The sequence below is a fragment of the Spinacia oleracea genome, chromosome 5 (genome assembly GCF_020520425.1).
Source record: "Spinacia oleracea cultivar Varoflay chromosome 5, BTI_SOV_V1, whole genome shotgun sequence".
In the NCBI taxonomy this organism is placed as follows: Eukaryota; Viridiplantae; Streptophyta; class Magnoliopsida; order Caryophyllales; family Amaranthaceae; genus Spinacia; species Spinacia oleracea.
This window is the reverse complement of record NC_079491.1, coordinates 32,891,240-32,911,669: the sequence shown is the minus strand read 5'-3', so window position 1 is coordinate 32,911,669 and position 20,430 is coordinate 32,891,240. Positions and strand designations below refer to the sequence as shown.

General features: G+C 36.0%; 4 protein-coding genes across 4 annotated transcripts; 2 read left to right on the top strand and 2 right to left on the bottom strand.

Annotated features, from left to right (window-relative positions):
- Positions 1-4,338: 4,338 nt before the first annotated feature.
- LOC110798238 (RNA polymerase sigma factor sigF, chloroplastic) lies at positions 4,339-11,066 on the top strand. Its single transcript, XM_022003413.2, has 9 exons — positions 4,339-4,567; positions 5,772-5,920; positions 6,109-6,236; positions 6,363-6,545; positions 6,806-7,058; positions 7,175-7,405; positions 7,554-7,694; positions 7,983-8,183; positions 10,560-11,066. Exons 1-9 carry the CDS (start codon positions 4,474-4,476, stop codon positions 10,851-10,853), a joined length of 1,674 nt encoding a protein of 557 aa, XP_021859105.1. The 5' UTR covers positions 4,339-4,473; the 3' UTR covers positions 10,854-11,066.
- A 140-nt stretch (positions 11,067-11,206) lies between these two features.
- Positions 11,207-13,339, bottom strand: LOC110798237 (pentatricopeptide repeat-containing protein At2g32630). Its single transcript, XM_022003412.2, has one exon. The coding sequence runs from the start codon at positions 13,213-13,215 to the stop codon at positions 11,395-11,397; it is 1,821 nt and encodes a 606-aa protein (XP_021859104.1). The 5' UTR covers positions 13,216-13,339; the 3' UTR covers positions 11,207-11,394.
- Positions 13,340-14,760: 1,421 nt separating this feature from the next.
- Positions 14,761-16,407, top strand: LOC130461412 (uncharacterized). Its single transcript, XM_056829506.1, has one exon. The coding sequence runs from the start codon at positions 14,761-14,763 to the stop codon at positions 16,405-16,407; it is 1,647 nt and encodes a 548-aa protein (XP_056685484.1).
- A 1,896-nt stretch (positions 16,408-18,303) lies between these two features.
- On the bottom strand, positions 18,304-20,180 carry LOC110798232 (uncharacterized). The gene is made up of 2 exons (XM_056829059.1): positions 19,721-20,180; positions 18,304-19,062 (listed from the first exon to the last, which is right to left on the bottom strand). Exons 1-2 carry the CDS (start codon positions 20,024-20,026, stop codon positions 18,847-18,849), a joined length of 522 nt encoding a protein of 173 aa, XP_056685037.1. The 5' UTR covers positions 20,027-20,180; the 3' UTR covers positions 18,304-18,846.
- Positions 20,181-20,430: the final 250 nt, after the last annotated feature.

The window sequence follows — 20,430 nt, the reverse complement described above, 5'->3', positions numbered from 1 at the left end:
CTTTGAATACTTGAAAACTTTTTATAAATTGTGAGCATTGATCACCTATTTATAGGGCATGGGTATCGGATATTAGAATCCTACTAGGAAACGATTTAGTGAATCTGAATTAATCTAAAATTCAATCACTTAATTTATCTAGTAGACTTAGGAAATCAATCTTATACGAATCCTAACCGATCAAGGTTTCGTACGCAAGCACAAACACACACGCAAGCGCAGCAGCCCACGAGGGGCGCCATGCGCGCGCGCGCGCTGAGCCCACGCCCAGCAAGTGCTCGCAGCCCACGAGGGGCGCGCGCCTGCTGGCCTCACTCTGGCATTTGGGCTTTGCTTGCTTTGGTCGCGCGCGGGCTTTGCTAGGCGTTGGGCCTAGCTTCGTGCTAGGCCTTGCGTCTAGCAAGCTCGTCCGATGTTTATTCGTACGATACGCTTCCGATTAAATTCCCGGTTTCGGAATTCATTTCCGATACGAACAATATTTAATATTTCCGATTCCGGAATCAATTTCCGTTTCGAACAAATATTTAATATTTCCGTTTCCGGAATTATTTTCCTATTCCGATAATATTTCTGATTCTGACAATATTTCCGTTTCCGGCAATATTTCCGATTCCGGCAATATTTCCATTTCCGATAATATTTTCCGATACGTACCATGTTTCCGTTTCCGGCAACATCTACGACTTGGATAATATTTATATTTCCGATACGATCCATATTTCCGTTTCCGGCAATATCATCGTTTCCGGAGTATTCATTTCTTGCCTGTGACGATCTTAGCTCCCACTGAAACCAAGATCCGTCGATTCCGAATATCCATAGATGGAGTATTTAATGTCATTAAATACTTGATCCGTTTACGTACTATTTGTGTGACCCTACGGGTTCAGTCAAGAGTAAGCTGTGGATTAATATAATTAATTCCACTTGAACTGAAGCGGCCTCTAGCTAGGCATTCAGCTCACTTGATCTCACTGAATTATTAACTTGTTAATTAATACTGAACCGCACTTATTAGACTTAATATAGAATGCATACTTGGACCAAGGGCATTATTTCCTTCATAAAACAATCGAAAAATAAAGGAAAATGATAAAGTGGCCAAATTCATTAATTAAGGTAAAATGCCATTTTATCCATGCTCTTATCTTTATGGGATAGAGTTCCTCTGGCTTCAGAAACTTTTGGGAGAGAGTATCGGTAAAAAAAAAGTGAAAAAAGAAAAGATGAGCAAGCAATTTAGTTGTTTAAGGTCGCATGCGTTTTATTAATCTGATTTTCACTTATTTTTTCTGAACTTATATTATTAAATTTATCCGAACTTAAAAAAACTTATTTTAGTTATAAATTGTGCTTGGTCAACCTTATTTTTTCTAAATTTATCTTATCTGATGATTATTCTTGCGTGGACCTAGTCCACAATAATATTATTGTGGACTTAAAGCCAACAATTTACTTTAGCACCCCTTTTAGTGACCTTTACTGTTCATATAATGACAATAATAAATTAAACACCAAGTTTCTTAGATATTGTAACCATTTTTTGAATCAAAGTAACACTATATTTTTAACGGATTTTTCATGAAATACCCATGAGGTTTAACTTAATTCACCAAATACACTCGTGTTTTCAATAATTCACCATATACCCTTTAGGTTTCTAAAAAATTCACGATTTTCCTTTTTTGTCTAACGTCGTCAAATTTTCCGTTAGTTTACACAATATTTTTTCTCCCTCCTTCATTCACACCTCCCTTATTATTGTGTTCATCATATCTCATAGACCTCCATAGCTCCATATTCTCTCTCCACCTTCTTCAAAGTTTAGTGGAGTAATTAAATAAGTAATTTCAACAAATTATAATATAAATCAATTAAAATCCATATTTCATGATTTCGCAATTTCAAAGTTACAACCCACCAAATCACTTGTTCTCCATATTCTCTCTCCACCTGCAATCAAACTCCATTAATTGAAACTGCCTTAACCACTGATATCCTAACATTGCTCCAACTTCATCAATTGAAACATCATAATTCGTCTTCTCCTCCACAATAAGAGCTACATCGGCGGGAGTGTTGCAACATTCAAATCCAAAGTTAAGGTTGATAAATGAAAATGGGTATTCATTGAATCATCAATTTAGTGTGTTAAATGAATTTTTCAGCAACATTAAAGATGTTTAAAGATGTTGATGGGTGTTGATGATTGGTTGATGGTGGAAGATTGATGATGATGGACGATGAGATGGTGAAGAGCTGCGAAGGAGGGAGCAATAGCTCCATTGGTAGCAGCGAAGAAGACAAAAGGGAAGGAGGGTCTGAAGGTATTGAGTTTTCTAGCAAATCGTTAATCGAATCTAAAGCTACTTAAATTTTGATTTCAAGTTTACTTGTTCTTATTTCTTTCTTTTGGGACAACTTAATTGAATTAGATCGTGGGAGATTATTGGGTTTGTTCTTTGGAGTATTAAAATGTCATTATTATTGTATTTTTTTTCCCCATTGGTTGAAGTAAAGTAATTAGTGTGGGAGGTGAGGGAAGAGAGGTTGGTGTTGCCATTGTTGTAGTTGCTACAGTTGTTGATTATTGTTGGAGGAGAAGATAGATGAGAATATTAGGTAGGTAGAATTGCCTGAGTTTTGAAAAATATTTTGCGGCAGGGGTGGAGAGAGAATGAGAAGCCACGGGAGATGGAAGGATGGAGATCATAAAGAAGTAGGTTTTAAAATATGAAGGTGGAGAGAGAAGATGAAGAATGATGGACGAAGAAGATGCAACTCCTAAATTCTAAAGGTGACTTAACGGCAGGGGTAAGTCGTGAATTTTTTTAAAACCTCAGGGGTATATGGTGAATTATTGAAAACATGAGGATATTTGGTGAATTAAGTTAAACCTCAGGGGTATTTTATGAAAAATCCATATTTTTAAAAGAGAGTCGTGACTTAAAATCACATTATTCGAGCATAACATGTATTAATAAAACCAATTTGATATATTTTTGCAATAATTTTTATAAACAAATCAAAATAAACTAGAATTAAGTTATTAACTTTTTTAGGCATGGTACACAATAAATCTAGTGTGGACCAGGTCTATTTTAAAATTAGTTCTGATTCTGGCCCTGTTCGGTAAAATTAGCGGTAGCGGGTAGCGGGTAGCGGTGAATAGTAGCGGGTAACGGTTAACTGTCAATGTAGCGGCTAACTGATATGTGTGTTCGGTAAAAGTAATGGTTGATATTCTAAAATAAAATAAAAGATAGAATATTATTTAAAACTTTATTATAAATTTGTCAAAAACTACCCGCTATCTTAAAAACTACTAATTTTAACGTTTGACAAAAGCTACCCAAACGTTGCCTCGACCGCTAACCGCTACCTAAACCGTTACCTTGCCAAACACTTACAAATTTTACAAGTAGTGTCTTGACTCATAACGCTATCGAGTACCAGCTATCTCAAACGCTACTGCCGAACACGCCCTCTATCTTAATCTCGTTAGAGCATCAATACTAGATAACTCTTAGCCCCCTCTTAAGGAGAGAGAAAATCTAAGAGCTAACTCTTAGCAAATAAGATGTAACTCTTAGCTCCCTCTTATTTACAGATTGATTATGACATCCTCTAAATAAGAGGTAGCTCTTAGAAAATAAGAGGGGGGTGAGGTGGAATATTGTGGGGGCATTGTGCTTATTTTTGATATTTTTGCATTAAAAATAAAATAAATAAATAGGAAAAAGTTACATAAGAGATAGTGTATAAGAGTTAGTTATTTCTTGGATTTTTTGATAGTGAACTCTTATTAAGAGTGGTGATGAGGTGGATGAAGAGAGAGACTAAGAGGGGGCAAATAAGAGATAACACTACAATTGATGCTCTTAGAGCATCAATTGTGGCTTACTCTTAGCCCACTCTTAAAGAGAGAGAATATTTAAGAGTTACCTCTTAAAAAATAAGAGCTAACTCTAAACTACCTCTTATTTAGAGGTTGATTGTGACTTCCTCTAAATAAGAGGTAGCTCTTAAAAATAAGAGTGGGGGTGAGGTGGAAGAATTTGATGTATTTTGGTTGCATTTTATATTAAAAATAAAATTAAAAATATTAAAAAACTATATAAGAGGTAGTGTTTAAGAGATAGTCTATTTCTTAGTGTTTTTGGTAGCTAACTCTTGTTAAGAGGGGGTGATGAGGTGTACAAGAAGAGAGACTAAGAGGGAGCAAATTAACAGTGAGCCTACAATTGAGGCTTAGGGGCACAAACGAGTGAGCCTACTACTGCTTTATCATAGAAAGACTCTCCACACCAAAACAAATACAAATACTTAAAATATAGAGAAATGGCACGGAAATAATGAAACCTCATCCAATTTCAGAATCGGGTTTTGAGGCTGAGGCCGGTCTGAGTAGGAGAGTAATGAAGTGAAGTGCTCAATTTCTTTCATAATTTTCTCTCTCCTAAAACATTCATGGAAGCCGCCATTAACTTGCTCTCTTCATCTTCCTCATTTCCACCCAGAACCCAATTCAGAAACAATGCATCTTCTTCCTCTTCTCCTTCAGGTACTAATTTTTTATTGTCTCTTCAATTTTTATTTATATTTTTGTTCTGCATTTTTAATTATACTGCACATACATGCTTTTTGTTCAAGAATTTAGTCAAATTTAGATTATTATTATTGGGAATTTTGGTTAGTGTATCTCGTAATTATGCGAACTATATATATTTCATTTTTGAAGAAACTCCTAGCAAACCCCCATGAACAATTTCTGGGAATGTTTCCCGTAGCATTAGCCATAATAGGATCAGCTCCGTATTTAGTCTACTGATAAGCAGGTTGGGATTTTCGGGAATTCTTCGGGCTTGCTTGAAGAGGGTAGCTTTATTCAAATCCTCCAGTTCATCCTTATGTTTTTTCTTATCCTCAGAGGAAGTCCACCAGAATCTCAACCCAACATAGGCTTAATTTTATTTATAATTTTTTGTGGACACAATAAGATAGTCATAATGTGCATCCATGGCAACAAGGATGCTATTGATCAGAATTAATTTACCTTCTTGTGACAATTTATTAATCTTCCATCAAGAGCTTTATCACTGATTTTCTGCACTAAGATATTAAAGCTCGCGGAAGATCTTCCATCTACGCCCATAGGGCAACCAAGATAAATGCCCAATTTGTCGCTGTCCTTCACACGTAGTACTACTACTCTATATGTTAAGAGTGCTCAAATTTTTCGCATACAGGGGCTAACTAGAGCTTGAGTTAATCTCTATTCCATTTACTTAACCGAAATGAGCTAGAAGTGGAGGACTCTTTTGGCACTTCATAGTTTTTCTTAAATTAGCCCAAAATAAATAAATGAGGTTCTATTAGTGGGATTATGGGTTGTAGTTGTGAGTTTGTGACTGGTAATATGAAGGAATTGTTTTTTGTGACTGATAATATGAAGGAAGTCCAATTGTGGGTTTTCGAGCACGTTAATGGATCTTAGTGTTATGTTATTTTTCTTGCTTGGTTACCAGCATATGGTATTGTGATAATGATTAGCTTTCATTCAGAGAAGGTATATTTCCTCTTCTGATTAGCTATCATTGTGAACTGATGAAGAACTAACTTCAATTCTAAGGAAAGGTTATATGTCTGTAAGTTTAAATGCATTACCTCCAAAGCTCAAACTGTTGGAGGATATATGATATCTTTTCTAAGTTCTAATAATTTTTTTTTATTTTCCTAATATAATTTATGTGTCGCCAACTTTGCAGTATCCATGGTTAATGAACAAACGTCTTTTGTTCCCTCCACGTCCACTACCTCTTTGCTAAGACAATTTCCTGCTTCTGTTCTTTCACACGAGCAACGGGATGAGTGCAAGCAATCCTCGTCGGTTCTTAGAGAAGATAAAACATGTCAAGTTAGTGACTATGCATAAATTTTGTGAATTGGTGCATCTCTTTTCTATTCTTGTTTTATCCAAATAATTGCAGCTCCAGGAATCCTTCTTAGGATAGATTTGATCTGGTTAATTGTCTGAGAAGTTTTCTGTATGGTTTTTCCATCCTGAAGGAACTTACTCAGTTATGTGTTTTCGTTCTTCCTCAGTTACTATCCACCTTGGAGAGAAAGAAGCTTGAACATGTTGCATATGCCCCACTGCAGATAGGAACTGTTTCTCAACACCAGGAGGAATTTGAACATGAGCTTTGTGGTTGGTCTGGCCCATCTTTCTTGTAAGGTCTTAGATACATATGTTATTATAAAAAAAAACTTTAAAAAATCGCATGTTATCGTTCCCTGTCTTCTATTCCAATCATTTCATTTCTCGTCTATAACTCAGTAGCTTGTTTCTTTTGCAGGTTAACAACCCTTGTAAATGAGAAACATCCATGCTCAGTAGCTGTGAGCGAGCATATGGATCTGAAATCATGTGACGTGATTTCCCTTGCCGAGGAAGCACTATTAGCCTCGAAATTAGCACTGTCATTAGCTGAGAGCTCTGCTGAAGTTGATGCTGATACAGATGGACCCCTCTCTTCAAGGTGAAGTTTACAGCCATTATCCGTAACAATTAATGGACTTAAGGGATAGCAGAAAGAAAGAGTGGGAATTCCAGGGGAAATCAACTTCCTTTAAAATCGTAAAACAAAGATTACATTCAAAAGCATGCATTAGATGAGGGATATAACTGAATTTCAATCCTTACGGTTGTCTTCCTGATATTGATACAATTTTTTTATTTATTCCCTTCGTCGAGTTACACTATATATTGTCTGTGCATGAGACTAATGTGTCTGTGCAGGCCGAGCGATACTCCAACAGTCACACCGAGAACAGTGAGGTCTTCTCGGCTTTTAGAAAGGAAAAATAAGAAAAGGAGGTCTTCAAGGCCTAGAGTAATTCATGAGATGGGTGTTGCTGAAAAAAAGGCCGATCCAAGAAGGTCAGGTGAAGGATATGATCCGAATGATCCTCTTCGACTATTTTTATGGGGTCCAGAGGCAAAGCAATTGCTAACAGTAAAACAAGAAAATGAATTAATTGGAGAGATACAGGTACATCATTGCCATTCTGCCAACAATTTTCTTGGCATCATACAGCATTACTAATGACTTTTTCCAAAAAGTAGAATAAAATTACTAATGATACGTTTGTGTCCATTCTTTATCAGAACTTCATTAAACTAGTCAATGTGAAGCAAAACCTTGAGTCTCAATTTGATCGTGAGCCTACGTTTGCTGAGTGGGCTGATGCTGTTGGGTTGAGTTCTATGGCATTGCGTTCAGAGGTACTCTCTGGGAAAAGAAGCCGGGAAAAATTAATTCATGCTAACTTACGTATGGTGGTGTATATAGCCAAACAATACCAGAACCGTGGCCTCCATCTTAAGGACTTATTGCAGGTAAACTGAAGAACAATACCTTGCCTCTTGGCTTCCTGTTTTTCTTTTTTTTTTAATTGTGCAATCGTATTAGCAGCGTGAGTGCTTGAGATTTTCAACTAGCCAAAAACTGATCGGATCTTCTTTTTCTTTTGTGATTCTGCTAAAGGAAGGGAGTATGGGGCTAATGAAGAGTGTGGAAAAGTTCAAGCCCCAAGCTGGTTGCCGATTTCCCAGTTATGCATATTGGTGGATAAGGCAAGCAATTAGGAAGGCCATATTTCAACACTCAAAAACCATCCGTCTGCCGGTATGAATTATGGATTGCCTTTATTTTTGAGTTTTTATTTCTTCTTTATATTTTAGAATTCAAGCCACCCAAATTTTGTCCATTTCAGATCTTTCTGAAGATCTGAACCATTAATAATTTTCTGTACCAGAACTGTTTATTTTGTTACTTTTCAAACTCCTATATTCTTGATGTTTTTCTGAAATCTTCACTGTCAAGTTCATTTAGCACGATCTTCTTTGGCAAAAATAGTATGTCGTATGTTTGGTCTTCTCACTTAATAATAGACTATTGGCAAATCTTCTGTAGGAGAATATGTACACCCTCCATGCCAAGGTCTTGGAAGCTAGAAAATTATTCATCCAAGAAGGGCATCAGCATCCGACAACAGCAGAGTTGGCACTCCGTTTAGGAATTACAGTCGAGAAACTACAGAACTTGCTAATTTTGATGAGACATCCACTTTCGATGCAGCAACCTGTGTGGTCAGATCAGAGCACCACTTTCCAGGTAACTAGTAGACACGGTTAAAGAGCTTGAGGAAAATGGGGGAAAAAATTAAGAAAAATACAGTGTTCAATAGCTTGTCTCTGAACATGATATTTTTGAAAGTATAGATGTAATTGTGTATATAGGTTATCTTCTTTATGTTTCCTAAGTTGTATATATTTAAGATCCTTGTGTTCACATTCTATGCAACTTAGGAAACATAACTAAGATAAATTACTTACACAATTATATCTACTTTCTTTTATCATTTCAACATAAAACCTTTTACATAACCTATGCACACAAGAAAATTATTGACAATTTTTTCTTTTGGCCTTTTTGTTTTGATTTGTTTCACACTTTGTTGGAATAGCAAGATAGAAGAGAAAGGAAGGTGAGGATTTGAACATGAGACCTATGATTAGGCAAAGTATTAATTTCCCGGGTTCCACATATTGAGTTTGAGAGGGAGGATTTGACATGTGACCTATGATTAGGCTATATGTTCCTCATTGACTATTATGTTTTGAGGTTATGGAGAATTCTATAGAAATTCTCAGTCTAACTTATCGCGTGCTTATAATATAATTTGTCAGCTTTGCTTCTTAACTAATTTCTGCTATGTCTCAACTGGGGATTTTTTACACATTCAAGTACTTTGCATTGAGAAAATGATCCTCAAATTATTTTATGGAGGATAAGAAACGTGATAAGTGAACTGTGAACATAAATATCAAAAGGCTGTAGAGAACTGTGAAAATTGGAAAAGCTTAAGAATATTATCCAAAGGTTTCCTTTGGTTCCCCAAAACAGAAGCAAAGCTTTGGGATACATAAAAGAAAACAAGGGGATGGCTAGATGCTGGACATGTGACATCCTCTTGCTTATGTTATTGGATAGTAAAGTTTCTGTAGCCTTTTGTCTGCCTAATGATTATGCTTTAGTTCAGAATGTACCACTAGGTTTCTCTTTCTGATGATCCATTCACTAGTATTACTTGCAACTTTTTTTCATGTAGCCGGATAGTGGTTTAGTAAGCCTGTTTGTCCATCATGTAGGCACTTTTTCCATTCAGCCTTTGTATCCCTAAAATTCCGTTGTCCATAAGAAGGTTATTTGTAAGGAGCCATACAGAGAAGTGATGATTTAGAAAAGTATGTATCCTAGCCAGGTCTTGGTTACCATCTCCCAAAGAATTAACCAACTCGGACTGCTGACATTTGTGTTTCTAGGACTTAGACTAGGTATGGTTCACCTGAATTTGAGTGACACCGAAATTAATTTATCTGAACTTATTTGATCTTATTTAAACATATCTAAACTTATTTGAACTTATTTTCCTGAACTTATTTTGTCGTAACTTATTTTTGCCAAAAAGAACTTATTTGTGTATTAAATTATCTGGAAAAGAAAATTCCGCTGAAGAAACTTATTTTGCTAACTTACATGAACTTATTTTTTCTTAACTTATCCGAACTTATTTTTTGAAATAAGTCAAAATAAATTTAAACAAACAGACTTGTTATTTTATTTTCTCCACAAGCCTCAATACTTCTGATGAAAAAGATTGTGTGTGTGTGGAGAGGGGAGGGGGGGGGGGGGGGGGGGGGGGGGTGTATAGGAAATGGTTTGCAGTTCCTTCATATCAATCCTTTCCTCTCTGTCTGCTGACTGTAAGATTGTATCTTCTGAGAACTTTTACCACAGTTGTCAGTTCTCCCAGAGCTTCCTTCTAAGCTCCAACAATAACTTTCCTCATTATACTTCTCTGTTTATGTAATGTCATGATTGCTCATTGAGGCTGTACCTCTTTACCATGATCAAACCATTAAATATACTTAAAACTTCATCCGTTTCTCAATAGATGTATCATTTTGACATTTTACACTATTTGTATACTAACTTTGACTATGCTTAATTGCTAAGATGTAAAAAAAATTGCCATTATTTTAACTATTATTGGGTTAATATTAATGTATATTTTCAAATATCAGTTTTTTTTTTTATATATTTGCTAATATATAAATTAAAGATGTTAATAGTCAAAGTTGTGTATTGACAAACGTGTCCAATCAAAATGATGAATCTATTGAGAAACGGAGGAAGTACTTATGCGAGACATAGTTGGCCTTCAACACCTTAGTATCATGTCCCAATCTTTGAACTACTGGTCTGTATGGTATTAAATTACAAGCAGTCAAGCACTTTTGTAGTGTCTCATCAACGTCTTAATATTTCTTAGGAAGATGTTGGACAGCCGGTGGAGATCTACTTCTGACTCATCAGAATGGAATCTAGTGTCCATTTGAAATTACTGCTCACGTTGTCCCAACCCCTTCATTATTCAACCCTTGTAATTATTTTCCTCTCATTGGCTCTACAAATTTTCTTTTCCAGGAGGTTACAGCAGATACTAAGATTGAAAAGCCTGATGTGTGTGCGGAAAAACAATTGATGAGGAAACATATACGTAGTCTACTCTGCACGTTGGCCCCCAGAGAAGAACAAATAATCAAGCTGAGGTTTGGCATTGGATCTGCATCTGAAAAACGGAACTCATTATCTGAAATAGGAGCCAAGTTTGGTTTGTCTAAGGAAAGGGTCCGCCAAATAGAGAGTCGAGCATTGCAAAAGCTTAAGGAATCACTCAACAGCCATGGCCTAAAAGAGTATACAGATTTACTCTTGTAAAGCTGTGCATTCCATTTCCATTTCCATTTCAATTACAGTATTTTCACCCGTTAGTTTTCATGTAAATTAGATATAATTGAAATTTATTAATATTAATACCCATTTGGGTAAATGGGTCTTCCTGTAATTAGATGAAAGTTCTGTATCTAATTCGATGTTGCAAAATGTACATATTGCGTAGCTAATCATTTGATTTCTGCCTGAAACTTCAAAGATGATGTATTCTTCATCTTTTTGTTACCTTTCCTCTACTACTGCAACCGCAGTGTACTAATTTTACAGTCAATTCATTGTAGAGTGAATTTATATTACAGCATACACTTACATCCTCCAAAATTGTTGCTTTGACAAGGTTTGGTTAAAAAGCAGTGTTACAATGTGAAGAAGACAGACAAACAACACACAATTTTACATGAATACAAGGGGTACTACTACAACAGATCTAAGAAGAAGAAAAACCCTGAAATCACCGCAAAAACGAGTATGAATCCTAGTTCTACCAAGGTTCAAGTCCTTTTATGATGAAAATTAGAAAATAATATTAAGCTGAATGAAGGCTTTCCACAAGTGAAGTATATACTGTAGCGTCTGGAGTAAAGCCTGCGTCTATCATTTGATCATACAATTTGAAAGCTTCATCGGATTTTCCTACCTTTGACAGGCCTGAAATCACTGCTGTGTAAGTAACTACATTTGGAACTAACCCCCTACTTGACATCTCTTTAAACAATGTCAGCGCGTAATCCATGTTTCCATTTATAGATTCACCATGTATTATTGACGTGTATGAGTAGACATCAGGTGTCACTCCCTTTTCCTCCATCTCATTCTTGAGTTTATGAGCCTCCTTCATCCTACATTTCTTACAATATCCATCAATCAAAGCATTGTATGTGACAACATTAGGCCCTTCCCCCTTCCTCTCCATCTCTTTAAACAGTCTATTGGCTTCCGCAAATTTACCTTGTTTACAATGTATGTCGATCAAACTAGTATAATTGACTGTATTTAGTGACAATCCCTTGTCTAACATTGAGTACAAGAATGACTTTGCTTCCTCATTTCGATTCAACTTATGCAATCCACTTGCCATAATGTTATACATGTATACATCAGGCACCAATCCTTTCTTTTCCATGGTATTCTTCAGCTGCAATGCCTCATCAATTCTTCCTTTTCTGCAATAACCATCTAACAAAGTATTAAAAATCACATGGTTTATCTCAACCCCTTTTCTCTGCATCTCATTCACAAGTATCTCTGCAGCCTCCAACTCCCCAGTCTTGCATAATCCATGTATCATAGCACCGTAAGTGTGAATATTCGGTGGAAGGCCTTTCTCTGTCATTTCATCGAAAAGATGGCAAGCCTTTTTCATGTCCTGTTTCCTGCAACACAAATTGATCATCACGGTATACAAATGCATATCTGCCTCAACACCCCGCTCACACATTTCCTGGTACTTTTTCTCTGCTTCTTCGATCTTCCCATTACTTGCATATCCATCAATTATGAGTGTATAAGTGGCTACGTTAGGCTCCACATTCATCTTCTCCATTAGCCTAATTACTTGATCAACCTCCTCAAAGTCCTTTTTCTTTATGTAAAAAACTATCAGTGAGTTGTACGGATATGAATTCTGTTCAACCCCTCTCCTACACATTTCACCAATCAACTCTTTAGCCTTCTCAATCTCCCCACTCTTACACAAACAATCAATCACAAGCGACATCGAATACACTGTTATTTTGACACCCGAAACAACCATCTTAGTGAAAAACCTGATCAGGGACTCAAATTCCCTATTTTTCTTCAGTGAAACCAATAAAACCATACAACTTCTCTCCTCAACCTGAAACCCTCTCTCAGTCATATTATCAAACACTTTAAAGGCATCCTCAAACTGCTTATTATCCGCACAAACCCTCATCAGAAGATCATAAAATTTCGCACTATATTCACTTTTACTACCACATTCTTCCACAACAGACACCATATCTGAAACTGGGCATCCATCAACAGACACAGAATTCAACAATTTTTTCGCAACAGCGAATTTTTTAGCTTCCAACAATCTAAAAATGAGGGTAACATAAGCCCGAAGATCAGGTGTTTTCGAAGATGGGGACGGTAAACTTCTCAGGAAATCGAAGTATCGTAAGCAAGAATTGACAGGAACATGTGAGTCTGAAAGAACAATTTGAGTTATGTGTGAATTGACATTACCAAAAACAGGTGATTTCTGGAGGCTTATGAAGTTTGAGGAGATTAGAAATTGGGAAATACGTTTAGCAATTTCTTGATTGGGTGTTAGATTAGGGACATGATTTCTGAACACATTAGATAACTTATGCCGGGACATTTTTTCCAGATGAACTTTGGGTTTATTGATTTTCCAGATGTGAAGGTCGGAACTCGGAGGAGAGAGTTGAAGGTTGGAGAAGAAAGTGACGGTAGAACTTTCATTTTTTTCGTTTCTTTGTTGCAGTCTTTTCCTTTTTTAAAATAAAATAAAAAATGTAATCGAATCTAATAATCTAATATTAGAGCGCCACCTAGGATTATTAATGGTTTCGGCCAATAAAAAATAAGATTTCCAATTTATTTTTGAATTAAAAAAATCGATTGCCACTTAGATAATCAATTAGGTGTCACATTTTAATTAATAAATTACTAATTTATACAACTCCATCTAAAATCAAACACTCTAATAATATAATTAAAAAATAAATCTAAAATAAAATTCATTCAAAATCAAATACTAATCTAAAATAAAATAAATAAAATTCAATTTAAAATCAAATATTAGAGCGCCACGTGGGAAATCTCCAAAATTGAATAAGACACAGTAGATAAACACTGCATGTATTTCTAATGGTTTCGGCCAATGAAAAATAAGATTTCAAACTTAATTTTGAATTAAATAAGTCGAGTGCCACGTAGATAAATAATTAAGTGCCACGTATATATTTTTATTAATTAATTATTAATATTACGCATGTACAATTTCATCCAAAAATAAACACTCTCATAATTAAAAAATAAATCTAAAATAAAATTCAATGCAAAATAAAAACTAATCTAATATATAAAATTGGTATATATATATATATAGGAGTTCTGTTTAAACATAACAATTTAATAGAATCCGTGCATCGCACGGGCTAAAATCTAGTATAATATATAAAAGAGACATATTTGCTGAACTATTAGAGCGCCACCTAGGATTACTAATGGTTTCGGCCAATGAAAAATAAGATTTCTAATTTATTTTTGAATTAAAAAAAATCGAGTGCCACGTAGATAATTAATTAGGTGCCACGTAGATATTTAAATTAATTAGTTAATTACTACTCCCTCCATTTCTAAATGTTGTATCCATTTGGAATCTTGGGGGGTTTTTAAGAAAAATAGAATCTTGGTTTGTATGGGTATAAGTGTAATGATTGGGTGTAAGAGAAATGATTGTGTGTAAGAATGTGTAAGAGATTCTTTTTTAAAGATTAAAGTAAGGAGAGAGAAAATATTAAAGAATTATGGGAAAGGGGATATTTTCATTTAATTAATCAAAAATCAGAAAAAATCTGATTGAAGTGGGGACCAAAGTACATGAGGTGGATTTATTTCATCCAATGAGATTACAGCAACAGAAAAAAACGGAGGGAAGACTTCCCAAATTGGGAAAGTCCACTTCCCTTTTTACACTTCCCTCCAAAAACAGAAATTTAGCAAAAAGTTTTCCCTCCAAACTTTTTCCCTCCAAACTTTATACATTTACCACCCTTTATAAATAGGGGACAATTTCTACCCAAAAACCCTCATAAATTCCAACTGTTTTAATATCAGTTACAACAACAAAAAACCAAAGGCAATAAATGCACTACAATTAATCAGCAAGGGGACATTAATGGCTTCAGATCAAGAGGAGGACGAGTTCCTCGGTTTTTCCGATGATGAAGGAGACGACACGAACTCTGATTCAGATTATGATGATGATGAGGCAACCCAAAATGCTGTAAGTGAAGTAAATGCTCATCAAATAGGGGACTTTGAGCAAAATCAACAATTGCCAGATCTGAATGAAGTGGGACAAGAATATGCACAAGAATGTGAAGTGGGACCACAGCATACATCAGGTATATCAGATAACCACTCAGTTCCATTTTTGTTTGATTTGAACATGCCAACACAACAAGAGTTCCCACCATCTCCAATTCATCAAACAGAAACAGAGCAAAATCATCATAAGCCTAGAACCCCAAGGATTAACAACGAATTAAGGTTGGAAATCTTGTTGTTCCTTCTCTTAAGAAAAGAAAAGCATTCAGATGAACTCATTCATGGGACAAATAGGCAGGCTGTTATAAAGTTTGGTTACACAAGGAAGGCAATTAGACTAATATGGCAGAGAGCATTGGCACATAAGGCAGCCATGGATTCGTATTTCTATGATAGCAAATATCACAATTGTGGGAGGAAGAGAATTCAAGTAACATATGAGTCTATAGCCTCCATAGCCATGGGGGATAGAACAACCATTATTGATCTAGCAAGGATGCTCAATTTGAGTCCCACAACAGTTTGGAGAATGGTGAAAAGAAAACAGATAAAACCACATTCAAGTCCATTGAATCCAGGCATTTCAGAAGAATGCAAGATGGCAAGGATGAAGTGGGTACTTGGTCTCTTAATGGACTACTCAATACCAAATGATCCCACATATTACAGCATGTATGATTTCATTCACATCGATGAGAAATGGTTCTATCTTACACAAAAAAGTCAAAGAGTTTATTTAGCAAACAATGAACCATTTCCACACAGGAAGGGAAAATCAAGAACTAAGATTCCAAAGTTCATGTTTATGGCAGCAGTAGCAAGGCCAAGGTGGGGACAAGATGGGCAGTGCGAGTGGGATGGGAAACTTGGTATATTTCCATTCACAGATGCAGTGGAAGCAAAGAGAACATCCAAAAATAGAGTCAAGGGGACAATTGAGACTAAACCAATCAAGTCAGTTAATCAGATTGCAACTAGGGCCATGCTAATCAACTACCTAATCCCAGCAATTAAAGAGAAATGGCCACCACATGAGGGGGAAAGGGTGATATACATCATTCAAGACAATGCAAAGGCACACATTTTGCAAAATGATCAAGAATGGCAGCAACATTACAAGCAAGATGGCTTCACATTGATATTGACTCAGCAGCCAGCAAACAGTCCAGATTGTAACATATTAGACTTGGGGTTCTTTAGGTCAATTCAATCACTAATGCACAAAAAGATGCCTAAAACAGTTGAAGATTTAAGTGGTGCTGTGACTGAGGCATATAATGAACTGCATGCAAAGACTCTATCTAATGTGTGGATGTCACTTCAATATGTTGGAAATGAAATTTTGAAACACAAGGGGGACAATGACTACCAACTCCCACACAACAAGAAAAAGATTTTAGAAGATGAGGGGAATCTGCCAGAACAAGTTAAGGCCCCAAGGTGGGATGTGAATGAATGCAAACAACTTGTTGATGAATGGAGAGCAAATCAGTGAAGTATAGAGCAAGAACGAGAGATTACTTTTTGTGTTTTGGGAACATGTTTTAAAAGTTACAAGAGCAAACAAAATGTCACTTTTGTAAGCTTGAATGAAAGCATCACATGTATTTAAAACATTTTGGAAGCAACATATCAACTGGAAGAATGAATGAATCAATTTATTGTTGTTAATCTTTAGTTTTTGTTCATCATACTCACATATTTGTAGTTATTCATGTACATTGCATATTAACATATGATTTCAGGATTATTCAAAATCATAAGGGAACATGTACATTGCATATTAACATATGATTTCAGGATAAGTCAAAATCATAAGGCAACAATGCACAAGGCAACATGAACAAGACAGCATCAACAAGGCAACAATAACTAGGCAACAATGCACAAGGCAACAATAACTAGGTTATCACAATCATACTTTAGTTTTTGTTCATCATATTCACAATCATGTTTATTATTTGTAGTTGTAATTGAAACACAAAACACCAATTTAATGAGTCAGCCATTCCTTAAACCATTAAGGGGACAACTTTATGTTTTCAAGGCAACACATGAATTCATTTTCAAGCCAAGGCAAAGCATGGGGACATGTTGTTCTCAGTTTGTATGTGTTCATCATCATTGAATCCTAAACTTTAATATCCTCCTCCCAAAATGGAGTGAATGACTAACACAAACAGAAATGGGAAAGGAAAGTCACTCCATTTGACAGAGGATACTAAAAGTGTAGGAAACTCAGGACATGCAAAATCACAACTCTAAACACATCGGCTTCAAAATGGAAAGAATGAATATCACATCATTTTCAGATGGAATTTATTCCCATTTTGAAACCGATGCGTCAAAAGATGTAATATTCGAGTTACTAAATTATTTCATCATTGAACAACTCAAAAAAACAAGGCATCTCAGAATGTCCCCAAGCATCCCTCACACAAACCCCATCCACCAACACTTAGCTCCTGAGAAGCATTATTCATGCTAATGGCGCATGAGTGTTAATGGAATATAGGGTTTGAGTGTCAGCAAATGAAGACTCATCATAGATGACTCAAAACAAATAACAAGGCAGCAATGGACAAGGCACAACAATCTCAGTTAGGTTGATTTACAGCATATATGTAGTATGTTTCCAAATTTTAACAATGATCAAACTCACACATGGGACATTAGCAAACATTAGGGTTCCAATCTCAGAGTTGTTGAATAGCATCATTGATCTATTGTATCAATATTTTCTCAACTTTAACATCCTTTTGCCGAACGGAATGATTGATATTCACTACTGATCATGTGAAATGACAATCACTCCATTCGACAAAAGGAGTTAAAGGACAAGTATTGAAACATAAATCTCAGGATATCAACCTTTAACATCATTGATTATCATTAACACCACAATCAAACATGTTGTTTAAGTGTCATGGTGGTCCTTCCAAAGGGAATTGACAAATTGTGAACTATCGCATTGGATATTTAAAAATAAGTCAATCCCCTTTGAAGGACCACCTAACTAACAAAAGTAAAACATGCATGACATCAAAATTCATCTCAGATGTCCCCAAGCATCATTGAAACAAATTCAACCTACACACACTTAGCGCCTGAGAAGCATCATCACTGATACTAATGGCAGCACGAGTGAGTGTAGGTAACTTGAATTGTTTCTCAGCATATGAAAGACTCATCATCGATGTAACATACAAAGGCACTTTTGGGGACAACTAACCTCTAAGTAAACAAGACATGAATTGCCTCCCCGGTCTAATGCCAGTTTATATGTGACGGATTCAATTTCATTGATTCCTAAGACATTAAAACTGGCAAAAGATCGGAAAGCCAAAACAAATCATGTTAAATTTGGTCTCAGATGTCCCCAAGCTTCATTGAACCACACCATGTTCACAAACCATTAGCACACAAAAGCCTCATACAGCCTACGGCTGGATGCTAATGGCGCACTGTGGTTTATGAAACATGGATAGTTTCTCAGCACTGAAAGACTCATCATAGACCTCATTCAAACCCTAACATCACAGACCAAGCATTCAGGAAAGACAAACAATAAGAGGGGACTTTAATGAAACTGTTTTTTTCCAATCACATGTTAAAATTTTATTCATAAAACCATCCCATATGCTTTCACCCCTCTCAAGGCAACACTAATCAACCAGCAAACATATCACAGTTTCAACAGGCAACATTATTAAAACAACAAGCACACAAGGCAACATTCATCAATCAACAAGGCAACATTCATCAATCAACAAGGCAACATTCATCAATCAACAAGGCAACATGTTTCAAGCAACAAGGCAATAATAGAGGACATGAATACACTCCAAACCCTATCACATCATCAACAAAACAACAACACCCCTTGCCAACAACAGATCACAGTTGTTGGCTACTCCACCTTATGTCTCCACAGCTAACCAGCAATCCAAATATAATTAAAAGAGGGTTTATAGAAGACACACTTATCTCTAAGCATCATCAACACCCTTAGGTGGCTTTTTTTTATTTCATCTTCCTTCACGTTTGGGGACGAAACCGAACATTGCCCATCAGAAACCTCTGGACCAGCAGTTGTGTTCTCACACTCACCCACATAGTATAGGTCGAATGAATCAGAGTGATTGGGTTCCTTGCAATCAAGAGGGGACATAAAATATGTTTAATATATTTCACATCAACTTATCAAGATCAAAGAACAACATCATCAAAGTAATCATGGAATTGAACATCCAAATCAACCAAAACAGACCAACATTCATGGTATTCAACATGCAATTTAAATAAACTCATAAAAATCGAGAAAAATCAAGGGATCTCTAACATGCAATTCATGAACTTCATCATTTAACCAAAAAATCAAGGGATCTCTGACATGCAATTCGAAAATTTATCATTTAACAAAATAAATCAAGGGATCTCTGACATGCAATTAGAAAACTTCATCATTTAACAAATATTATCAACGAATCTCTGACATGCAATTCGAAAACTTCATCATTTAACACAAAAATCAAACATTTTTGGGACATGCATGATGAAAAAAAATGAACCAATGTTAAATCTATAACAATTCACAAAAATCATCAACAAATGAAAAAAAATCATTAAAATTCACAAAAAATCACAAAAAATCAGAACATGCAGAGTAACCCTAATTTTATTAGAAAACCTACGTTTCAACCAAAAATCACAGATTTTCTCCAAGAAACACAAAAAACCCCAAAAACAGAGTAAACCCTAATTAACTCGAAAAATCAGGAAAAAAACCCAAAAATAAGGAAATATACCTCATCAGATTCGTCTCCTCCAAAGAATCTCAGATCTGCTGGTGTGGGGACTCGATCGTCGTATTTGGACTCCACCTCTTCACCAGGCTCCACTTCCATTTTCTCAAACCAAGCTTTGAGATAATTTCGGGTACTCGTGTTCTCCTTCTGGGCCAACCTCAAATTATTCAGATACTCGCCAGAATACGAGTGCTCGTTGTTGGGACAAATGCATTTCGAGCCCCAATCACAGTTTGAGTCAGGAATTCGTTGCCCAGAAGTACCAACCGAATAAGTCGGAAGATATTTGGAGGAAGAGGATCCCATTAAGAAATTAATAAAACCCTAATAAAACTCCGATTTTATCCCCAAAAAAATTTCACCAGAGAATCGATTACCAACCGGGATTTGGGACGACAAAGGGGACAAAACTAGAGGGGATCTCACCGGAATGTCGTTCCGGTTAAAGTTTGAGAACAATTTTGAGCGAAAAACCCAAAGATCAGAGAGATCTCACCAAAAAAACGAAGAACAGGGGCGGAGAAGGTTAGGGTTTTTAGAGAAACAGAGAGATTTCTTGAGGAGAGAGAGGGAGACAGGAGGAGAGAGGGATCCGAAGAGAATGAGGAGAGAGAGGGTGAGAGGGACGGGTTATAAGGAGAGAGAGGTGAGAGTGACGTTAGGGTTTTATTAATTTAATAAGGGAGGTGGGTGGGTTAAATGAATAAAAT